This window comes from Cynocephalus volans, chromosome 11 (assembly GCF_027409185.1).
Source record: "Cynocephalus volans isolate mCynVol1 chromosome 11, mCynVol1.pri, whole genome shotgun sequence".
NCBI lineage: Eukaryota > Metazoa > Chordata > Mammalia > Dermoptera > Cynocephalidae > Cynocephalus > Cynocephalus volans.
In genome coordinates, this window is record NC_084470.1 from 32,980,152 (window position 1) to 32,998,380 (window position 18,229).

General features: G+C 35.9%; 1 protein-coding gene across 3 annotated transcripts in view; it reads left to right on the top strand.

The window, feature by feature from the left end:
* The window catches only part of KAT2B (lysine acetyltransferase 2B), a 212,099-nt gene that overhangs the window by 96,459 nt on the left and 97,411 nt on the right, over window positions 1-18,229 (top strand). For 2 of the 3 annotated variants that reach the window (XM_063114028.1, XM_063114027.1), the window contains exons 12-17: window positions 5,870-5,980; window positions 8,516-8,659; window positions 12,854-12,968; window positions 14,529-14,565; window positions 14,816-14,879; window positions 14,976-15,060. In XM_063114028.1, coding sequence (XP_062970098.1) covers window positions 5,870-5,980; window positions 8,516-8,659; window positions 12,854-12,968; window positions 14,529-14,565; window positions 14,816-14,879; window positions 14,976-15,060 — 556 coding nt within the window. The remainder of the gene's footprint in view (window positions 1-5,869; window positions 5,981-8,515; window positions 8,660-12,853; window positions 12,969-14,528; window positions 14,566-14,815; window positions 14,880-14,975; window positions 15,061-18,229) is intronic. The other variant, XM_063114029.1, reaches the window with a different exon arrangement.

The following is an 18,229-nucleotide window of genomic DNA, read 5'->3' on the forward strand; positions in this document are numbered from 1 at the left end:
ATAGAAATATAATGCCATCTACAAACATGTGCTACATTAAAAAAAAAGGCAAGTGGAAACAGGTGAGATAAATTTTTAAAATATACTTTATTTTATCTATTATATCCGAAGTATTGCAATTATAACAGGTATTCAATGTCACGAAGGATTATTGAGACCTCTGTACTGAGCCTTTGACATGAAGTGTGCATTTTACACTTACAGCACATCTCAATTTGGACTAGCCACATTTCAAGTGCTCAAAAGGCACATGTGGCCTATAGCGCCTGTATTGGGCAGTCTAAGGACAATGTTGACTTCTTCAGCTTCAAAGCAGCAATGGCATTTATAAAAACCAAAACTAAGTCACTAGAAGGAATCATTCTCTGCTTGAGGGCTACAGCCAATGCTGTGGTACTTTTGCTCTCATTAATAACTTACTCTCTGGTCACAGTGCCAGTTCTAGCTGCTGTGGTGTATTTACTCTCACAAAGCACAAGTGGAGCTTTTTGTTTTTCACTTCTCGCACTATATGCAGCAGAGGGCAAGTGCAATTCAGCGGTCTTGCGTTCATTATTTTGACCGTGGAAGGTGAAGATCCAAATTTGCTTGAAACCAATCTCTGTCTCTTTTTCAAGGAATTCTGACCATATGTCTTTAGATGGTGCTGTTGCTGTGTTTATCTTTCTTTCCCCCCCTAGCCAAAGTGAGAAATGTTCAGATGTTTGCCAGTGTCCAGAGTATAGGACCTTACTTAAAGGAAAATTTTGTTTGACTTTTCATAGGGAGAACACCTGGAAAATATGTCCTTGGTTTATAATTTCAGAAAAAGATTGCATAATTTTTGTTTCAAAGATAGCTATACAAAGTGCCTTGTTTGGAAAGGTTGATTAAGGTTGACTTGGACACTTTGAGGGATACCAGAGGGAATCTGAAGTTATTTAATATGAATTGGATATTTTGTCTTCATACTTCCCAGAAGGGCAATTTATTTTTTTCCCAAACCATGTAATTTTCTGAAGACTTGAAAGAAGGTGGCCAAACATCACAAACTCAGTAGAAAGAACTAGAAAAAAAATCACTTCTTGTAAGTGACTCGAAACTGTAGTTTTTAGAAAATGATTAGTCTTTCAGAACTAAACAGAATAGATGAGTTTGATGGAAGTTGCGTGTGTGTGTGTGTGTGTGTGTTATAATGTTAATCTGCCATTTAGTAGAAATAGAAATTGGAGAAATGGTTCTTCCGTTAATTTCCTGGTCTTTTCACTGTCCTGTGTCATTAGTTAATGATTGATGAACAACTCCTGAAACGTAGCACTGCCCTAGTACTTGTAGTCTAAGATAAATATAACTGAGCTTCGCCAGCTCATCAGCACTGGACAACATGGAATCAAACTAGATGGGTCCCAGTGGCAGTAGCACCTATTGGTGGAAACAGCAAATTCACAAGTAAAGGTTTTCAATGTTTATTTACTATTTAAAAAATCTTGGTGAAATAGTACTTTAAAATTTGTCTCTGGTCATTTCGGAGAATCAAGCATATGTACAAATTTATGTAAATGCTTTAATAGTTGTATTTGAGTTTACCTTGCTCAAAGCACATGCAAGAATAACATGTGAGAATTTACTTGAAGCTCCTCACCTGGTTTTATTTATTTATTTTTTTTGGTGGCTGGCTGGTGTGGGCTCGCCTGGTTTTAGAATACTGTATCTTGTCATCTAAAAACTATTTGGATTTGATATTTGTGCAACTTTAAAATTACATAGCTAATACTTGTTTACCATAATGAATATTTAAGTAAACACTGAGGTTATTACATGAATTTGGAAAAGAATCTTTTTGGTGGCAGTTAAAAATAATGGTGTACAAACAAGGAAATAGTTCTGAGGTTAAAATCTAAACATTTGCTTATAATAGCTTTATGTTGCCAGTGCTTCTCTAACCGAGGAGATATTTAAGCTACACTCCTGCCAGTCACAGTGCTAGATACAGAGGAGGTTCGAGTTAAATATACACAACCCATGCTCACAAGCAACTTGGAATCTGGAAAATTTCTCTGAAGAGGTGACAAATTAGTGGACCCTGATGAGAAATATCTTATGTAAGTTTTGAGAAGCTATTTATCAAAGGAACCATCATCGCTGTTCTCGAGTAAAATTAGATTGTGGGTGAAGGGGAGAAAATTTGTAGTTCTGTTAACTCCTGAAAAGATGGTGCATAGAATAAAATCCTAGCTCTCTTGCATCAACCACATCTATGTTAAAGTGTTTCATCAAAAGACACATTTCTTATTAATTTCTAGGCATTACTTTTCTTATGCATATGCACCTCTCTCCAACTAACCAACCGTTCCCTTTCCTCCAATTTTTAAAAATTTTTCGTTAAGAGTATTTTTCAATTACATAAGTCACACACAAATACATTTTCTGATAAAGCAAAATGGGAATTTCCCCTCCCCTCCACCATCCTGTTATTGTCAGCCTGGCATACATCCTTCCAGCTATTTTTCTACTGATTTATATATGTTGGAATAAGAGTGACTATGTTTTGTTGTTGTTTACATAAATGGAATTTATACTGTATGTATTGCCTTACTTTTTTTTTAAAAAAAGTAACATTGTATCTTAGAGATGTTTCAACTTTATGCATAAATGTGGTTATTTAAATTTATATTTATGTCAATTAAATTAAATTTAAAATTCAGTTCCTCAGTCACTTGAGTACTCAATAGCCACATATGACTAATGGCTACCATGTTGGGTAGCATGAATAAAGAATATTTTCATTGTTGCAGAAATTTCTATTAATGCTAATATAGAGCTACTTTATTCTTTTTGTATAGTATTTCATAATGCAGTTGCACCATAATTTATGTAATCATTTCCCGATTGAAGACATCTATGTTTATTTCCAGTAATTTTCTATCACCAGCAGTATTCGATTTGGAAATGTTTTTCTGGACACTGAGAAGCAGAATTGCTGTATGAATGAATATGGCCAGTCTGAATTTAAAAATTTATTTCCAGATTGCCCTCTCAGTTGGTTGGCCGATGTGTACTTTCACCTGTGCTATTGGAGAGTATCATTTCCTCCACTCCTTCCTGACACTGAGCACCATCAACCTTAAAAATATTTGCATGCGTTTGCGTGAAATATTGCATTTTATGATGGAGTACTCTGATTTCTATTGAGGTTGAACATATTTTTATATTTATTGGTAATATGTATTGCTTGTTCCTATGTTTGACAATTTTTCTTTTAGGCTCTCTCTCTTTATTTTGTATTGATTTTATAGAAGATATTTATGTATTCTTGATATTAAATGATTGTACTATATGTTGCAACTATACCCTCCCAACTTGTCATTTGTCTTACGTTTATGGTATCTTAAATTACTTATGGTCTCTTGAAGAAGTGTTAAAATTTGAAGTAGTCTACTTAATAATCAGTCTTTTCTTTCATGCTTTTGCATTTTATGTTTTCTTTAAGAAGGCTTTTTGCACTCCTAGGTTATATACCCACTTTTCCTATCTTTTTATAATACTTCTGTAAAGTTCATTTTACCTTACATTTGTTCATTTAATTTATTTTTGTTTCTTTTCTTTTTTAAATTTTTATTTATTTATTTATTTATTTTTACACTTAGATTTACAATTGATCTCCATCCCTTGTTTTTTTCATTTCATAAGCTCTATTAAGGCCCAATTGAAGCATCTTCTTTTTCTTCTATCCACCCCTTTAATTATCTTCTGAGCCTTTTTGCTAGAGTAAGTACAAAGACATCATTGTACCTATGCCGCACAATAGAAATATAATGCAAGCCTCAGGTGCAAGTCACATATATAATTTTAAAATTTCTAGTAGCCATATTAAAAAAAGTAAAAAGAAACAAGTGAAATTAATTTTGATTTTTTTAACCTAGTAGTACAAAATATTGTCATATCAACATGTAATAAGTACAAAATATTAATAATGAGAAATTTTTTTTCCTGGTGTGTTTTGTACTTCTAGCACATTTCAATTTGGACTGGACACATTTCAGTTGCTCAATAACCACATGAGGCTAGTGGCTACCATACTGAACAGTTTAGCTCTATACTGTAATTATGTGTTTATATGTTTATCTTCCCCATTTTACTATCATCTTCTCAAGGAGAGAGATACAGGTTGAGTGTATTTAATCTGAAACTTTAAAATGCTCCATAATTCGAAACTTTTTGAGTGCCTACATCATGTCAAAGGATGCATCATGCTCATAGGAGCATTTTTGTATTTCAAATTTTCGGATTAGGGATGGCCAACATGTTACGTACCTGCAAATATTCCAATATCCAAAATATTTGAAATCTGAAACACTTCTGGTCCTAAGCATTTCAAATAAGGCTTGTTCAACCTGTATTTCATTTGTCTTTTTATCCAAGTTTTATTCCAACTCATGGTGTTTCAGTATTTGATATGTTTGAGAAAAGCTAAAATGTCCTTGAGGGTAACATCGATGGAAGAATTATTTCCAGAAGAGGGAGATGATGATGCTATTCTCCTATTTACTGGACAGACCGTCCCCTGATTGTTGTTGTGCTTGGCCCTTACATACATGTTTTAGAAAGGCATTGTTATATTGGAGAAAGCCCTGAAAAAAAGGATTAGGTTGATAAATGGTCTTCCAGTCATGCCATATGATTGTCCCTTGATGATGCTTGGCTTGGACTTGAGAGGTAGGGATGGATATGAGTGAAAGAGTAAATACTTCAAGGGCTTGAAGAGCTAGCTGTTAAAAGCAGGAATGAGTCTTTGTAACTCTAGAAATAGAACTAAGGTAGAAATGAGTAGAAATAACAAGAGACCAGATCTTGGGTGACCATTAGGAAGAACTTTCCAATCATATAATGGTTGAAAATGAATTGGTCTGTCTCAGGACCAAGTGATCACCTGCATTTGGAGGTATTGTAACAGATTACCTATTCATGACAGATAGGCAAAAGATTTCTGGCCTCACATGGGATAGGGAGTTAGACTAAATAACTTTTAAAAGTCCTCCTGCCCTTAAGGTACTATGATTCCATGAGATCATACCTGTGAACACATTTGAATTCTTCAGAAAAATGTGTCACCAAATTCTAGAATATTTGTGTGAAGATAGTTGTGTCTGGATGCTTGGATCTACTAATTTCTTTTTATGAGCTTCTGAAACAATCACATTAAATTTATAGATTTTTCTCTAAGCTCTGTATATCACTGAACACTGGTACTTCCCTATTTTCTTTCTTTTTTTTTTTTTTTTTCATATTTTGATTACTAATTCTTTCAACATTGTTCACTGTCTTTACATTCCTAATGTTTGCTGGCTGGATCAGAGATTCTGGGCTTCTCAGACCTTGCTTCTAAGGGCCTGATAGTACCAAGTTGAGAATCATATGTGTGTGACGGTATGATTTTTTAGAAGGCTGCTGATTTGTGGTATACAGCAAACACTGGGATTAGTAAATATTCTAGTGAAGATTAGCACTTTTCATTTACATGGCTCTTTTCATCTCACATTCTCAAATACTTTAAAGATAAGCAGGAATTCAGAATCAACATTTACTCAAACACTTTCAGGATTAAACTAACCGTTTGTAGCCTTGGTATTTTATTTTCAAAGAACCCCAAACTTGTTTTCAAATGATGATTTTATCTCAAATCGACAATTTTTAATTTTTTGGTTTTGTGGCTCATTTTCAAAGTACAGACATGCAAGAAAGGGTGTTAATATATTTCCTTTAGCAAAGGTCCTGGTTGGTACATTATATCAAAGTACAAACTTCTAAATTTGTCATTTTCTGGTGAATTTATGGGACATTTTTTCCTCTAGAACCTAATATATTTGTCTGTATACTAACTTCCACACAGGGCTATGGAACGCATCTCATGAATCATTTGAAAGAATATCATATAAAACATGACATCCTGAACTTTCTCACATATGCAGATGAATATGCAATTGGATACTTCAAGAAACAGGTAGGTTACTCATTGTGCAGCACTGTTCTGTCATTCTTAATGTGCAGTCAGGTGGCCTTCATCCAAATAAGTTCCCCCCTCCCCTGTATGTTCTACTTAGAGGTACACATGTTTATTTTGTAAGCCTATGCCAGAAATAAGCTTCAGACTGATTTAAAGAGTGTTTCTGGGACATAGTAAGTACTAAATAACTATTTGTTGAGTGAATAAATGAATGTCATCTATAAGTGAAGTATAATAATGCATCCTGACATTCTAAGATATGATATCCCCAGACTAAGGAGAAATTCCCAGTCCTGTGTGGGTAGAGTTCTGCATAAATGAGAGGAATGGATTCAGTCTCTGGAAGCCCTCCATTTATGACAGAAGAGCAGTCCTGAAGTTTACAAAGGACTACAAACCATCCTGGTTCTGTAGCACTTGGCAGGCTAGTAGCTTGGCTGCCTGCATCTCTGTACTTTCTTATCAGAAGATTACAGCTCAGCTTTTTGCAGATTATTCTTTGGCTGTATATTATTTCAATAATAATTTAGAATTCCTAAACACTTTTCATTTGCTTTTCTGGCTACAAAAATAATGTATAGTCATTGTAGAAATTTTGGAAAATGTAGCTTAGCACAAAGAATAAAAATTGCTTGTAATTCTACCATCCAGAGAAATTTACTGTTTATGCTTTGATATGTACCTTACTAATATTTTTTCTGTGTGAGTGTGTATGTAATTATAAAAATTGGCTCATACTGTGTATATAATTTAGTTACGTGCCTTTTTCACTTAACGTTCTGATTATTTTTAAATATAATTTTTGATGGTTTACTGGGATTTTGTTGTATAAATAGAAAACTATTTAACCAATACCACATCTTTGGATATTTGGGTGTTTCTTATATGTAAGTATACATGTGTGCATGTGTGTACACGTGCTTGCGTGTGTGTATGTGTGTGTTTTGCCCTCATTGATGGTAATGTGCTTAGAATAAATGTGTAGAAGTAGAGTTCCTTCCAGACATTTTTAAGGTTTTTGTTATATATTGCTAAATAGTGTAACAATTTCTGTTCTTATCTGCAATATATAATGGGACTCAGGAAAATAATTGATTATTAAAAAAAACCTTTTTTACCCCTTTTCCAAGTAACAAATTGTATGTTTGAATTTATTTGGTCATTATGAGATTTCACTTATTTTTTCATGTTTATCAACCCTTTGTATTTCTTCTTTTTTTGGATTGCCAATTCATTGTATTTTGCCTCTTTTTCTAGTAACATATTTAGTTTTACATCGATTTATGAGAACTATTTGTATATAAATGTTAACCGTTTATGATATTTGTTTCAACATTCCTTATAGTTTTTATTAATCTACAGAATTTTAAAGATTTTACTACATAAAATCTATTAACATTTAAAAAAATATGTCCTTATATGATTAGAAAGCTTTTCTTGCTCTGATGGCAGATAATTAATCTCATCTTTATTTTCACATTCTTTGGGATGTGTTTGTGACCTTTATGATAAAACTCACTTAAGAGAACTCAATGGGATTGTTTAGCTGGGAGCTTGAATGTCAGCTGTTCTAGGCTGTAACTATATTACAAAGCATGAAATCTCAGTCATCGTTCTTAAATAACTTGGCAATTGTCCTCTTTGAGGATGATGGCAATAATTGCTTGGAAAATAAGTTTTTGCTGAAAGGCCAGGCAGGAAACTGCTGGTCATAGTTCTGATATCGAACTAATTTAACTGAAATAGACGCTTTAAGGAAGATTATATTTATATTAAAAATATATTATTTTTAATTTTGAATATATACCCTGTATCACTCTGTTATTATAGCTTAAAATATGTAAATGAGTATATTGCAGAGCATTAATGTCACTAATATAACCACACATTGTGATGGTCTGGAAGTTATTTGCCTGCAAGAAGGGGTTTCATTTCCTCAATAGCAAGGTTGTAATTGCTACTTTTTTTTTTTTTTTTTTTTTTTTTAAGATGACTGGTAAGGGGATCTTAACCCCTGACCTGGTGCTGCCAGCACCACGCTCTCCAAAGTGAGCCACAGGCCGGCCCTGTAACTGCTACATTTTTTGACAAACTTTTCTTTCAAGATGGATATCAATGTTAGTTATTGATTTGTTGAGAATCCTGGGGATCCTCTCCCCACTTTGGGGGCAATTTATATCAGTTATGTTTATTAGGTAATTCAATGCAAAATTAAACCTAATTTTCCCTTAATACTCATTTCGGTTTCAAACTTGTTCATTTGTTTACTAGTTTATTATAAAGTATTTAAACTTTTAAATATTACTTGTGTTTCATTGGGGTCATTTTTTTTAATGTTGTCTTGGTTTCTATTTGATTTTTGATGTTTTTGAACTTCATGTGTGATTTTTCAAGTGAATCCTATTCAGAATAGTACAATGAGAACTGGAATGAAGCATGTTTTGGTTCCTCGCACAGTGCCTGGCACATTGTTCGCATTCGATAAATATTTGCTGCACAGTGTTCATATGAATGAATTTATTTCCTTTGCAGGGTTTCTCCAAAGAAATTAAAATACCTAAAACCAAATATGTTGGTTACATCAAGGATTATGAAGGAGCCACTTTAATGGGATGTGAGCTAAATCCACGAATCCCATACACAGAATTTTCTGTCATCATTAAAAAGCAGAAGGAGGTGAGCAGGTGGTCGACCCATGTTCCTTCCATCCAGGCCAGCTGTAGTGAGAGTGGGCTGCATTTCTCTGGGTTTGGTGTGTACAGGTTGACTGAATTTCTTAATCTCAGTTAGCTATGGTTCATCCAGATTTCTTCTTTCAAGGTATCCTTGATCTGTCACCTCTGTAGGTCACCATTGCTAAGAGATCAGTAGTTGTTAAATTGATGTAAAATGCAAAATGTATAAAGTACTGGTGACACATTTTAACTTCTCCTTCAAAACCTTTAAGTTCTGGCCTCAGTGATTCTTCCCAGTTCTATCTCTTTGCCTTCATCTCCACACTCTTCTCCTAAGGCCATTATTACCAGTGCTTTAGTCCTCTTGTTTGGTGTCTTCATCCATTGCCCACCCCCTTCGCCCAACACGCAAGCAAATCAAACCATTTCAGCCCGTGCTGCAGCTCTTCCTTTGAACTTCTCTAGCACTGGTTTGCTTCACCTATTTGAATTTCAGTTATTCATTTTACATAGACATTATCTTAGTGTGCATTAATCTCTCCTTTTACACGGTGGGTTCTGAAGGCTCATACTTCTAGGTGTTAAGTGATTTGTTATCTGATGTTGAGATGACATCTTTTATGCAAATGAGCTAAAAGACAGGCAGTAAAGGGAAAGGTTGATAGATCTGACTATGTAGTAATTTTAAATTACTCTAAGGCAGGAAAAAAAAAAAGAACCCTTTAAAAAGAGGATTGGGAAGTACACAAAGGCCATTTGTTAAACGAACAAACTTTGTGTGTTGAGCCAGGGATCGCCTCCTAGCTCTCCCAAGTTTTTTGGAGTTCAGGAACTGGAAGTTTGCACCAGTGTCATCTCACATCAATTCCACTTGATGCTTCTGTTATCCATTCTAGTGCACGGTTCTCTAACAGATAACTGAAGAAGACATCTGTCTTAAATCCATCTTTGTTTAATGGTTTCTACTAATGTCTTTAATCCCAGTACTTAGTTATTTGTCAGGCGTTACCGACATAACAGCCATAAAGCTGCTTTCACAGTGTCTGGTGCATAGTAATTACCCATTAAGTATTTTCCTTTTACTTAAAGTGGCTCAAATTTGTTCTTATGCCTCCCGTGGAAGTGAGCAAAAGGCATTTTCCCCCCCCCTAAATTAGAAAATAAAAAGCAACTTTTGTAGCTTCTTGGCCAAAGATGTCAGCCTAAGAGAGAATTCCAAATAGAGCACTTGGAAGAGTTAATAAAGCACAGCAGCTCCTCTCTCTCCCTGTCTGTCTCTGAAGAGCTGGCTTTCCTCATTGTTCTCTTTGGGGCTTAATGAGCAGCTCTGGATTCAGCAGCACATTGTTCTGCATTAGAGGCTGCTGGCCAACTAAAGCCATCACCGTGCTGTCAGCTACCCTTTCCTCGTTCCTCCTCTTGGCAGCATCAGTTCACCCCCACGGTGTCAGCTGGGAGCAGGATTCCCTTGGCAGAGTCTGCAACATCAACTGTACATGATCTGTTGGCCCTTCCTACCTAAAGGGGAAAGCCAGAAACACTGAGCTATTTTAGATGGCTAGCAAAGCAGTGAACTTTTTAGAAGTTGACTCTCCCTTCTTTTTTCTCCTCTCCTCTTGGATCCCTTCTCTCTCCCCACTTATCCCTTTTCCTGCCTCCAGTCTTCTCTCACATAGACCATAGCATGGATCATGGAGGTTTGGAGCTGTTAACTTAGTTCTTTTAAAAGAGATCTGAAGTTTTCATATAAAATAACATATTTGGATTCACATACTATCTTTTTCCACAGAATTCAAATAATTGTTATAAGTATCATTTATTCCAACTGTGAAAAACCTCCTGAGGAAAGTAGGGACTAATGGTGGCAGCAAACAAACTGTAAATATGTTGAGGACTTTTCTAGCCCCTAAAAGCATATAAGAACAGAGTAAGTTGTAGTTGTCATTAGTGGAGATAGAAGGAGAAGACTAGTGCAGTTGAACAGGTGGACCAGAGAGTGGAGAGTTAAGAACTACTTTGTGAGTGTTGACTGCAAGGGGAGGGTGGGATCTTCAGGGGCCTAGTGTCATCTGAGATAGCTTCATGGGAGATTTGCTTTGAAATGGACAGCCTGGTAATGGAATCAGCATGAGCACAGGCTCAGGGTCCAATGTAAGTAGATTCATGGGCATATGAATAGGTAGGATCACACGTATGTGGGTGATGGAAGGCTCTATTTGAGAAAGTGTGAATAGGCTATGTGCAAGCAGGATTGGGTGTATGTGTGCCTGTGTATATGTGTGTGTGTGTGTGTGTGTGTGTGTGTGTGTGTGTGTGTGTGTGTGTGTGTGTGTGTGTGTGTGTGCGTGCGTGCGTGCAGGTAGGCTGGGGGTAGAGGGTGGATAATTCTTAGATCTTAATCCACATGTGAGACTGCAAAGGACTGGCTTTGGAGGAGCCAAAGGGCAAATCAGTGTACTCTTTTTTGTAAGGAAACATGCTAAAACTTGGTGACGTGTTAGAGATGGGGACACCCCCTAAAATTTTCTGTTTTGGGATACTGTAACACTGACAGCAATATTTCGTAGGACTGAGGCATGGGTTTAAGGAGAGGAAGATGAGGACATACTTTCATTTGAAGGCATTGATTTTGAGATCGTGGTGGGGAGTTGAAGCAAAGACATTTTTCTAGGGAGGAAGACACAAGTAAAATGTCTCCTTTATCCAAATTGATCCTTGTGGGCACAGAGAGGTTAGGAAGCCTTTCACTCTTATTAGCAGTCAGTTTTTAGGAGTCCACAGTCTTCAAATGCTTCATGAGGTTGTGGAAGCCACCTGGTAGTTCATTACATTTGAGAACCCCTTGGTAAAGAGAAGAAAACTTTTCAAATTGAAACATAGTCCTCAATATATTCTATGAAAGTGTTCATTGAAGATATTGCCCATGGGATTCTTTTTAAAAAAGACTTGGACTTACAAATAAGTGAAGGGAGAGCTTCCATCTTGATTGGCCCTTTCCAAAGTGGCGGCCAGTAGCCACATGTGGCCACTGAGTACGTGATATGTGGCTAATCAAAATTGAGAAGTGTTGTAAGTATAAAATCCTCCGATTCTGAAGACAGTATGGGTAAAGGAATGTAAAATATCTGATCATTTTTTCCTGTTGGTTATATATTACAATGATACTGTGGATATACTGGATTAAATAAAATATGTAATTAAAATCATTTTCACCTTTTTTTCTTTTTACTTTTTAAAAAATATGGCTACTAGAAAATTTTAAATTACATGAGTGGCTTGCATTATATTTCTATTTGACAGTACTGATCTAGATTTTTCAGTATTATACTTTTGCCATCCCTTTCATTTTATGAAGTTCTTTATTTAACTATTAGGATGACATATTCATGCTGCAGGATTTACCAGCCATGTGTTTGAAATCATGCAGTGAAGAACTAGAATTTTTTGCTTTCCTTTGTGAATTCAGTTAGTGACTTCTACTGTTTTGTTTTTTTCTTTTCCAAGGGAAAACTGTCTTGGAAATAGTTACCCCAGTACATTAGGAATTATTTTGCAAAACAAACAAAACGTTTCTCAGAATTCCCTGAATCAGCCTTGGCGGCTCAGGTCATGGTTGTGTTGTTTTAGCAGATGATACTTTAGAGCTGCTTTTTTGATGCAAGCAGCATAGGTTGGGGCTCAAGCTTAGAAAAGTTTAAATAATAGCTAAAGCTCGGCTATGACTATTCAAGGATTTTGGGACTTTCTGAGGCCTGTTCGTCTCCCCTCCAGTCTGAAGGGAACAGTTTCTGGTTATGTAATGTAAAGAGGTCTGTTGCTTGACTGCGTAGTGAATGCTCAGGGCTGCTTTCCTGTAATTCTGGCAGCGGCTCCTCAGAGAAGCAGGGCAAAATAATTGGCTCATATGTTAAAGATGACAAGTGGGCCCTAGGGGCAGAGTGTGCTCTCAACATATTGGCTTTTCTGGATGGCAGGGACAAATCATTCAAAGATGGTTGTGTGACTGTCACTAAATGGGCATGGTATAGTAGAATGTTTTCATTTCTTACCTGTTAAATAGCATTCACCCTTTTCTCCCATTTTGTTTCATTAAGAAGACTATCTTTTGTTAGGAAAACATTTCCATAGGTTGACTGACTTGAACTCTATCCATAGACTTCTTTCACTAAACACATTTTCTTCCTCTGCTTTACAGATAATTAAAAAGCTGATAGAAAGAAAACAGGCCCAGATTCGGAAAGTCTACCCTGGACTTTCATGTTTTAAAGACGGAGTTCGACAGATTCCTATAGAAAGCATCCCTGGAATTAGTATGTATAGACCTCCTTTTAAAAGCAAACTCTTTCGGTAATGCCATGAGTTGTGTTTGAAACAATTTCCAGAGTGCAGTGATTTGAAAAGCTTTATTGCCCTGCCTGAATCCTTTTGTGTTATTTTTAGTCTTTCAGGAAGGTGGCAAATGCTTTCCATTTATGTCTTTTCTCTACCTTCCAACTCAAACAAACCAAGGAGAGCTTAGACACCCCCTTGTTTTAGCCATTAATATCCAGCATTTATTAAGAGCGTGCTAGTTGTAACACAGTGCTAGGCATGACCCACATGTGACCTTGAAGGTAGGGCAATTATGATTTTACAAATGGGGAAATTGAGTCTCAGGATGGTTACATCATTTAACGTTAAATGGCACATAGCCAGTAACTGTCAGAATTTTGAAATAGCCTAATTCTGATCTCCAAACATCCTGCCGTCTGTACCATGTCTCATTGCAATCATGGTTGCAACCTGCAGAGATCTGTGCTTGGCTAAATCAGTTTTCCCACACTTCTAAAACAGGTTTTTTGCCATGTGTGTTGGAAATCATAAAATTGTTTCAAGTTCCATATTTTGCAGTAGTTTTTCTTAAGGGTTCTTGTCTGTGAGTATGTTAGAGATGAATTGTGTTGGGTTAAACCATATATAACATAGCTGTTTTTATAATTCAAAAGCTATTGAATATGATTTGGCAATTTTATTTGGTTCAAATCTGGGTTCTTCTAGTATATTAAAGATTTAATAAACAAAACAAAATCAAATAAACTAAAATTCTCCAGAAAAAATAAGATGTTGTTTGGGTAAGATATATCACTTCATTATATCTATCCTCTAGCAGATCTTTTATTGCTAAATACAGAAACCCTTCTTTCCTATATTATCCCTTTTAATGGCATAATAGCTACCATATCATGGAATGCCTACTTGTGCTAGGCATTCTTCTATGTTTTTTTTACACACATCAACTAATCTCAAAAGGGGTAACATCACCTGATTTTTAGAGTTCTGTTTTGTAGATTGATGAACTAAGAGGCAAGAGGTTACATAAGTTATTTAGGGTAAATTAACTTTTAAGGGGAGAGCAGGAAATCAACTCCAGATCTATCAGCCACCAGGCTCTGTTTTCTATCTGCTACATTAAACCATCTCGCATTATAAGCAGGGTTTTGGCCAAATAAAATAGATACCAGGACAGAGTTTGTTCTGACCTAAAATAAAAGCTTAACTTTTTCACAGGATGATTCGCAAAAAATTCAACCTACAGTTTAAAATACATGTGTCCGAAGTACCGGACTTATTTTTTATGCTTTCTTCTGAAAGGTTAGAGTTCCTGTGTTAAAAAACAGTAACATATAGGGCAGGATTGTCAGTCTTGGAAATGTTTTGTATTATTAGCTATATAAGGAAGTAACTAACTGCCGTTAATTTCAGTCTCTTCCCCGAAATAGAGTTTTACCGAGGCATGGCTGTAATTTATTATGCTTTTGATAAGTATTGACTGTATTATTCTCTTGACCAAAAGCAGTTCTCATTCAGTGTTTAATTTCATTGGCGTATAGGAGAGACAGGCTGGAAACCGAATGGAAAAGAGAAAAAGTAAGTATGATGGGCCAGAGGATGTTAATTGAAGTGATTTTTTTTTCTTTCCTAGCAACTAAGAGAAAAAGAGCAAATTAATTGTAACCACTAATGCAACAGTTGTGGGCTTCAATTTTCATAAAAAGTTCTGGAATGGTTTTCTTTTTAGGTTTTTGTAAGAAAGGTTTCAATTTTAGGTTTTTGTAAGAATCGGCTGGCAGAAGTGTAAAAAACTAATGATTGCTCCTTGTCGTTTACTCTTCTCAAGTAAAGAGCCCAGAGACCCTGACCAGCTCTACAGCACGCTCAAGAGCATCCTCCAGCAAGTGAAGGTGGGTGTTCTCTTCATTTGCCTCGTGCAAATATTTTGAAATGATTTCCCACATGGAATTTCCATATTAGATACCTTACTTTTTTCTTTACCCAAGAGCCATCAAAGCGCTTGGCCCTTCATGGAACCTGTGAAGAGAACAGAAGCTCCAGGATATTATGAAGTTATAAGGTTCCCCATGGGTAATGCCATTAACGTTTTCTAAGTATAGATTTAAAAGTCTCTGGATGGCGGTGTGGGGGACAGATGGTTGCTGAGGTTGATTTGTACTCCTCTCTTGGAGGGTAGCAAGTGTGAGGGGGGGGTGGGATTCCATGTGCCCATGGGGGCAGGGGGCAGTGATGTCAGAGCAGAAAGATAAAGGAGAGGTGGGTGGCTGTGTTCATTAGAGACGTTCTGCAGCTATCTTCTAGAACCCGTGTGGACTCAGCAACAATAGCAGCAGAAGAAAGTCCAGGTGGGGAACTGCAGACAGTACTAGATAATGAAGTGGGCAGTTTGGATATAACCTTGTTTATAGCTTGTCCTCTTGATGTGGTTGAGTCTGTTTATCATAAATGGATGTTCCTTTTAAGAATTTTTCAAGGTAATACGAAAGAAGTTAGATTAAGCTGCTTGACTGCTATACTTTCAGAGGGAGAAATTCTAGTTAATGCCAGTTCTTGATTTGCCATGTTTTTGGTGGGTAGTTAGTGTCACTATGTATACTGTTCATTTTAAGTTTTGTCCCGCATCCAAAGACAAACAAAAAGATACTTTCAGAAATGTAGAATTGTGGAATTTGCTGCTATGCTGTACTGTGCTAAAATGATTAATTGCATCAACTGAGAGCCCCCAGATTAAACCAGTTTGGCATTTTGCAGATGATAGACAACTAGCTAAAATGTTTTCTTTTCCATGAGTTGTGTGTCTGTTTTTTGGAGAAAGTCAGAGTCTTCTGTTCCTTTTCTACTTGTAATCTATTCCAGGTGCCAAGAATGGTAAAATGTGAAAAGGAAGGATGAAAGTGATCCATTAGCTCCTTGATAACTGAGAGTTGTTTACAGGTGTTTTCTGTGGTGTTAATTTTCACATGAATTTTGTATATAGCTGTAGTAATTATTTAAGTAGCCTGTACTTTTTAAAGTGGACATACATCTATATGCTTTTCTTTCCTTCTTTGCTCTGCCTCGCTACTATTTATTTTAGTTTAAGAAAACCAAAAAGGAGGGTTGACTAAGTCTTATTTTCCACCGAGTGAAAAATATGTTAAAGACCTTTGTGTCCATTTCCAACCTTAAGTTAACTTATTTTTGCATCTTCACCCTCTGGACCATCTCAACCTCTTTTGTGAAACCCTCATGGGAATGTTTGAGTTTGGGGAGATAATTCTCTTTCAGCCCCTGTCCACATGCAGTGGTAGATCTAGCAAATTCCATCTGTCTTGGTCCAGCCTGAGAAGTGTGAGAGCTTCTCCAAGTGGATACCACCTGTATGCACTGAGTGCCAGTGAGGGGAAAATTCGCCCCTTTGAGCATGGCCAGTGATGGGCTGAGATGTATGCTAAACAAAGTTAATTTTTTCTTGGGGTGCCTTTAGATGCTGAGCAAAATATGTAGTCTTGCCCTTAAGATGGTTATTTATTTGAAGATAAGACTGAAAAATTAATAATTTTACATTTTTTCTTATTGACTTCCTGGGTTTTTCTAAAAACATTTCTCTTTCCCCCATGTCCTAAAAAAAACTCTTTCTCTCATAAGGAGGGGGTCTAACCTATTTCACTTCTGGAGGTACACACTGGATATTGTCTGAGTGGTCTGGCCCAAGCATGACTACTTACTACTTGTGGATTGCTAGTCAGGGTTTTCCTGTATGTCCAGAATTCCCATGTTGGGGTGGGGAGCAGAATGAAAATAGAATAATTTAACTGTGTCTCCATATTTGGTACCACCAATATTTAGTCAGTTTTCTTTTTTTTCTTTAATTGTATTTTTTTACTTGTTTGTTTTTTTAAATTGCATTTTTGTTTGTTTGTTTTTGGTAGCTGGCCTGTATAGGGACCGAATCCTGGACCTTGGTGTTATCAGCACCATGCTCTAACCATCTGAGCTACCAGCCAACCTATCTTCTTTTTTTTTTTAACTCATGTTATTTGGTCAATTGAAAGAATCCAAGAAGGCTAGAGAAAGAAAGATGTTCTCTACAGGTTTAAAACAGAAAGGAAATACAGAAAGGAAGGGTTTAGAATTGGTCAAAGTTATTCAGAAAGATCTAAACACCTCTATTAATTCTTGCTTTGTTTCTGCTCCATTTTAGGCTCTCCCCATTTCTTCTTATCCCCTTTCTCCAAAAAAAAAAGTTTCAAAAGCTTTTGGACAAACTTCTTTGTATCAAGTTTCATTCTTTTCCCCCCTTATTTCTTTCTTTCTTTTATTCTTTCCTTCTTTTCCTTTTTTTTTTTTTTTATATGTCTCTTTCTAAAACAATACAAGCATTGCATTGGGCAGCATATTTTAAGGGGTAGGCATTTAGGTAAAAGGACCGTAAATATCTATTTTTACTTAGAGAGGAACAATTCTGTTGTTCTTTCTTCCTTAAGTGAGAGACCATCTTGATCTGTTCAGTCACACTTGGGTGAGACACTCAGTGGGGAATTTGCTGAGGCTTTGTGAATCTTAACACTTTTTAAGATTTTTCTCTCACTCCAAACTGTTTCAGTTAGAGACGAAAGAATAATTGAAAGTTGAACTTACAAATGTGATGACATGTTCTCTAACTGAGATAGGCTTTAATCAAGAGATAGTCAGAAGCAGATGTTTTCTATTTTTTCTTTAGTGCTTTGTGGTGGATTTAGGATTTTGATGCAAATGAATTTCTTCCCATTTGGGGGTGTTATACATAAATTTACTTATTATTAAATGATAATCCCAGTATATTTGGTTGTACATTTCTTTCCTTCTGGAAAATTTGCTAATGTAGTAGGAATCTGAGATATGGGTAGTCAGAAGTGTTTCTTTAGCCGTTTTGAATTATTTTTTTATGTAGAGTTAATAGAATTATAATTTTTAGTGGTAGAACCAGACTTAAAGATAACCAGGGACCTATAAATAGACAAGTGTTATCATCTTCTAATCTGCATGGAATTCTTTAAATTGGTCCTGAGATTGAAGATTGAGGAAACTGCATTGCCATCTTAGAAGTTTAGATGAAGTACTGTTATTACGTGTAAAATCATACAAATTAAAGAAAGTAGATATACTGGGAAAATGTTTTTTTAAAATAGTCTCACAAAGCTTACTGGCTTTATAAAATCGATAATGAAGTAAAGTTTGTCATTTTTATTTCACTGATGGAGCATGAAACAAGATTCAT